The sequence below is a fragment of the Prosopis cineraria genome, unplaced genomic scaffold, assembly GCF_029017545.1.
Source record: "Prosopis cineraria cultivar Desert tree isolate PC_DT_omini unplaced genomic scaffold, ASM2901754v1 PC11, whole genome shotgun sequence".
Classification (NCBI taxonomy): domain Eukaryota; kingdom Viridiplantae; phylum Streptophyta; class Magnoliopsida; order Fabales; family Fabaceae; genus Prosopis; species Prosopis cineraria.
In genome coordinates, this window is record NW_026555342.1 from 40,654,055 (window position 1) to 40,660,268 (window position 6,214).

Sequence of the window (6,214 nt, forward strand, 5' to 3'; positions counted from 1 at the left end):
TTTAATTTAACCTTCAAACTTGTGTGGCCTACTGGCAATGCGTGTCTGTATCCACACCATACTGAAATGCAACATTATTGACGTCTTCGTGACTTAGCACTCAATTTATTTATTATTCCATCAAGTGTCCATGTCACCATTCTTAATTTTGTCACATACTCAAGTTCAACCCAATTTTTGTCTATAAACTTCCCTCTATGGTGCTACATAACTGACAAATTATAAGTCTCAAAGCATGTTTACTGGAGTTTAAAATTATTCGTCAAATCTTCAGGGAGATGCTTTCCCCTTTGCATCTATCTATAAATAAATAGAAGGTCCTACAAGGCCTCATTAAGCACTATCAACCACCATATCATTTTTCTCAGTGCATGCACTATTATTCTTACTTCCCAGTTCCAGCCATCAGTTTTCATGCAGATGAGTTCTTCAAACCAACACACATCATCAGGGCTAATGTCTCGTGGATGGGTGAAGCTTAAGGCTATGCCTAAGGGTTTGAAGGAGAAGGTGTTCCATTTTTATGGGACAGCCAAAGAGATACAGCAAGATGACCCAAGAAGAGTCATTCATGCCTTCAAAGTAGGACTTACGCTCACTCTGGTGTCTCTATTCTACTATTATCAGCCCCTATATGACAGTTTTGGTCTCTCTGCAATGTGGGCTGTTATGATCGTAGTTGTTGTCTTTGAGTACTACGTGGGTATGTGACTTCAGTATTGGTTAACTATATGCATATTGGGATTTGTGAACTTATATGGTTCTTGTGACACTTTTCAGGAGCTACTCTGGGAAAAGGTTTGAACAGGGGATTAGCGACACTACTTGCCGGTGCTCTTGGCGTTGGAGCTCATTACTTAACCGACCTATCTGGACAGACAATAGAACCCATCCTGATTAGCTTCTTTGTGTTTCTTCTAGGTGAGTAAACATAAACTAAGTCACATTTGGCTCATAATTACTATGATCATTGAACTCGAAAATGTTAATGGTGTTTTAGGTGATGTTTTGTTATGCAGCTACAATAGCAACATTTATAAGATTTTTCCCCAAAATCAAAGCAAGATACGATTATGGGCTGCTCATATTCATCTTGACATTCTCGTTGATATCTGTATCTGGTTTTCGAGAGGATGAAATAATAGAGATGGCACACAAGAGATTCACCACCATTTTAATTGGGGGATCTGCATGTGTCATGATGTCCATTTTTGTTTGTCCTGTGTGGGCTGGTGAAGAACTCCACAGCTTGATTTCCCTCAACTTGGAAAGCCTTGCCAACTTCTTACAAGGTTAGATTTTATTGAAAAAAAAAAAACTTGTAGAGAAATTACTTCAAATGTTCAATGAAGGATAAGGGTTAGTGGACAAACATACCCATGAACTTTAATTTGCTCTAGAGACACTCAATACCCTTAAGTGAAAGAAGGTGGAAAAGTATCCCTGATGTTGATGAAGTGGGTGTAAAAATATTTGAATAGTTAAATTTGACTAACATTCGTTAACTTTAATCATTAAAAAAAAAAGGAAGCAAAAATACCCCTTAACTATTTATTTAGAAGCTTCTAGTATCCTTAAGTTAACAATAACGTATGAGTATCTAATAACTTTATAAAAGAGACTATACGGCCCCAACACAATGGACTTTCAAGCTGAATTGTAAAATATTATTTTCTTTTATTTTTTTAGTCAATTTCAATTTTTATCTTAAAAAATATTTTTTAATTTTTATCAAATTTTAATTGTATTTTATTAATAATGAAAATTAATTCGAGCTTTTGGGCTAAGCCTATCAGGTTTAGGCTTGGCCTAGATTTATTCAGGCTTATTTAGGTGGCTTGAATAAGCTCAAAGCAAAAAAAAAAAAAAAAATTCTAAACTCCCATGGCGAGTACTAAGATTTTTTGGGTCTTATTTAGTTTGGCAAGTTAGGCTTGACCCAAATTATTAAATCTAACATTTCCTAATCCATTAAAATAACTTAATTTTGATCGTGAAGTCCAAAGAATAGAACTTAATGAATTAGGAACTATTGATTTATTTTATAAAGTTAATAGGTACTTACTCACCATTATTGACTTTAATATACTAGAAGCTCATAGAAGAAAAGTTCATGATTATTTTTACACATTATTTTTTTAATAGTTAAATTAAGTTAACAAACAAATTTAATAGTTTGGACACTTTTACACTCACTTCATTTCCATTAAGGGTACTTTTGCACCCTTTCTCACTTAAGGATATGTACTAGGTGCCCATGGAGAAGTTCGTGAGTATTTATGCTATTTAAGCCAAAGAATAATTATGATCTACAAAACTGCAAAAGCATCCTCTTTTTATATCTTGCAGCATTTGAAGACGAGTATTTTAAAATATCAAAGGAAGGAGAGTCTAAAGACGACAAGACCTCCTTGTTGGAAGGGTATAAAATTGTCCTCAATTCAGAGAGTTCTGAAGAGTCATTGGTGGGTAAACTAAAAGAAATATTTTATTTGATCACTTGCTTGTTTCAAATAAAACTTCTATTAACACATGATCTGATACACATATATAATGTTTATTGGACAGGCCAATTTTGCAAGATGGGAACCAGGTCATGGGAGGTTCCAGTTTCGTCATCCATGGGACAAGTACCTTAAAATTGGAACTCTCACCCGCCAATGTGCCTATCGAATGGAAGCTCTAAATTCTCAATTGAGCTCTAACCTCCAAGTATGTGTGTGTATATATTTACATACAAACACATATGGGCTATAGGATTCTTGATTTCTCGATAGAATCAAATCCAACATTGTTTAACACTAATATTGTTTATTGCAATTTTTGTAGGCATCAGCGGAGATTAAGAGTATTATCCAGGAGGCATGTTCAGAAATGTGCTTGGAATCAAGGAAAGCTCTAAAGGAGCTGGGAATGGCAATGAGCATAATGAGAAAGTCATGCCTTGCAGATACCCATATAGCCAACTCAAAATCTGCTGCCAAGAGCCTCAATTCATTGCTCCAATCAAACTGGTGGAAAGAAATAGATCTTTTATCGATCCTGCCAGCAGGCATTATGGCTTCCTTGCTATGTGATATTGTTGCTTGCATTGAGGAAATTGCAGCTGCTGTGAATGAACTTCCCTCATTCACGTACTTTGAAACTGCAGAAACAACTAAATCCCCAAGCGAAACGTCGTCTACTCCACATAGTTATAGAAACTCCCACGTGGTGATTCCGATCGGAGATTCGACTCTATCTGATTTACCAGAATCTAAATCGCTGTCTGATCAACATAACACTCATCAAGCAGCGTGATCTATACATATGTATATACATTCGATTTCATTGAAGTGAACCATCCTTAACATTATATCATAACTTATCATATAACATAAATCTATGTTGTACATTACTGTATCCATGATTATCTGACTAGTAGATATGCGACTGTACGCTCCTGTTCAAATAAGGGAAATCCATCATGTGGTTTTCTTGATATTAAATAACGTTAATCTCATGTTCAGAATTTCAAGATTATAGACAGGCCTTTCTTGCTATTCCCTAAGGTCCTAGTTGGCTTTTCTTTTTATTTTTTGCTCAGAACTACCAATATGAGCAACTCGCATCGAAACTAACCAGGAGCAAAACGTATACTAGTATAAGACATCCGAATTCATCCTAATCAGTTACAACAATCCAAGAATTTTGAAACATGAACATGAATGGTTAGTGATAGCTCCTGCAAGTATATGGGATCATAGTAATAAATTATCCGGAGTATTTTAGGTGTCGAACCCATAGAAAGTTATGCTTTTACTAATTTAAATAATTAATAAGTTAAGAAAAATAGATAAAAAGGATTATTTGATGAGAATATAGATCATAAAAATAAATCAAGAAAATAATGATGAGGAAAACACAATCACTTAAAGTATTGGGGTTTATAATTCATTCTATAGGTTACTAGGGGTTTAGAATTTATTCTATAGATTACTAGTTTCTATCATTTGAGATGACTCTTTAATCAATTATAGTGACAACTACTCTTAAAATGTCCTAATATTTTACTAAATTATTAGTCTTTTTTTAATTAGTATTGAATTCATTCCCACAGTACCCAAACAACTAATTAAACCGTGAAGTTATAGTTTAAGTAACTACAAATTTCTAGAATTATTCCTAGCCTAATTATTTATGTCTATTTTTGTAGATTTAAGTTCTCTCTTCAGCTCCTAGTCCATCAAGATTATCTATAAATTTGATTAAACAGTGGCTAGTTATAAAATCAATATGAAGAACAAAAGAAATAAATATAATTGAAAAAAGAAAAAATATTTATAAATATAAATGCAAATAGTCAAAACAAATAAAATAAAAAACTAGCTCCCTAACTGGGCTATATCCCTACCCCAATTGAGTAATTTATATACACATAATAAAATTAAATAACATCATTTTAAAAATTCTCAATCATAAAAAACGATCATAGAGAATATTAAGGAATAGAAATAATTATAATTTATATAACTCCTTAATGATCTTGTTTTTAGATTTTAGAATGTTTCTATAAACTCCAAATATTTCAAAAAGAATTCTTGAAGTATTTAGATAAGTAATTGAATGGTTTCCCTTTTAATAAAGGGGAGTATTTATAGTTAAAGTAAAAGCTTTTCTTTTTCATTCCTAGTCGATGACTCTATTATATATATATATATATATAACAACACCGTTTTGCTTTAATTTCTCTCTCTATTTGATCTTCAGATATATCATATATCACCAGCGTCGAATCCGCATGAGCGCTGCTTCCTTGGTGAAATGATATACACACAGACGCATGTTCTTTTCTTTTATACATTTTCTTCCCTTATTTAATCTACTATTTTCTTGCAAAATAAAAAGGAAAGATATGGGTAAATTTTGGATAAATTTTTTTATCTTATAATTAAGTAATGAGAGAAAAATATATAAATATTAATTAAATAAATATGAAATCTTAATAAATATAATCAAATTTAAGCCAAAATCTAAACCAATGTAATTATAAAATATGCACTTATCAGTTAGCTTAGATATTCTTCAACAAAGATAAATGTAATATAGTCTAAAATTTACACTAATTTTTCACAAATTATATAACTTTTATAAACAACTATCCATTAGACATTTATCATGGTAGAAAAAAGTCTACCATAATAATAAGGAGTACAACTTTGTAAGATATGGCTGGCACCTAAGGGAAGTGAACTGGGTGACAATTAATTTTTTTGGATTTAATAATGAGTAGAAGTAAGTAACAAGAGATTCAAGAAAGAAAAGCTTTGATACCAATGACTTATCTTAGTTCAACCTAATAACTTAGCCTACATCTAGTCCTCAAGATCACCCTTAAGATTTTTAATTATAATCACAATCTTTGGTGGATATTTGTAAACCTCAATACAACTCTCAAGACTTGATTTGTCTTATTTCAACAACAATCCTTGCTTCAACTAGCAAATTGTTACAACTTACTTGAAAAATCTCTTTTCAAGATTTTAACTTAGTTATAAAGAAGAAATCTCACAAATGATAACTCTTTGTAAAGAGTAGATAAAATACAATAAAAATTTAAAAACTAATGAGAGCTTTTTCACAAATTTATCAAAGAGTTGTTATATAAATAAATACAAGATCTTTGATATACAAGTTTAATGTTTTCAAGAATGTTTAGAATTAGGATAGCTCACTCAAATGATAAAATTCACATTCTAAACTTGAATTAGGTCATATATATAGTTTGGCAAAATTTAGATCGTTGGAATAGTGAAAATAGCCATTGATGACATTTCAAGTATGGAGCTGAAAGATTCACACATGAAATGGTATATGACAATTCAAGCATATATGGACATGGGTTGATTCGCATGTGGTTTGTAATGTGAAAAGTTTAGACCATTCTATGTGATAAATTAGGCATGGATCCTTCTATCTCTCACACGTGAAATGACTGGCACAAAGCCCAAGCCATTTTTGATGACAAATCATGCATGAAACTCTCTTCTCCTCACGTGCAAAATGGCTAGCAGAAAGCCCAAGCCATTCTAAATGACAAATCACATGTGGTTTCAAAGTGCATTCAAGTGTGACTTGTATAATAAACACTTAGCTTCTTTAGGTAACAAATCATGCTTGAGCACATTACAAATTAAGCTTGAATTGGCTTGATTAGTTTTAGGCTCTTTCATAC

The 6,214-nt window shown here is 32.1% G+C and overlaps 1 protein-coding gene across 1 annotated transcript; it reads left to right on the forward strand.

Annotated features, from left to right (window-relative positions):
* The first annotated feature begins 355 nt into the window (after positions 1 to 355).
* Positions 356 to 3,471, forward strand: LOC129287307 (aluminum-activated malate transporter 2-like). The gene is made up of 6 exons (XM_054923520.1): positions 356 to 703; positions 781 to 921; positions 1,020 to 1,292; positions 2,350 to 2,465; positions 2,569 to 2,712; positions 2,830 to 3,471. Exons 1-6 carry the CDS (start codon positions 415 to 417, stop codon positions 3,298 to 3,300), a joined length of 1,434 nt encoding a protein of 477 aa, XP_054779495.1. The 5' UTR covers positions 356 to 414; the 3' UTR covers positions 3,301 to 3,471.
* Positions 3,472 to 6,214: the final 2,743 nt, after the last annotated feature.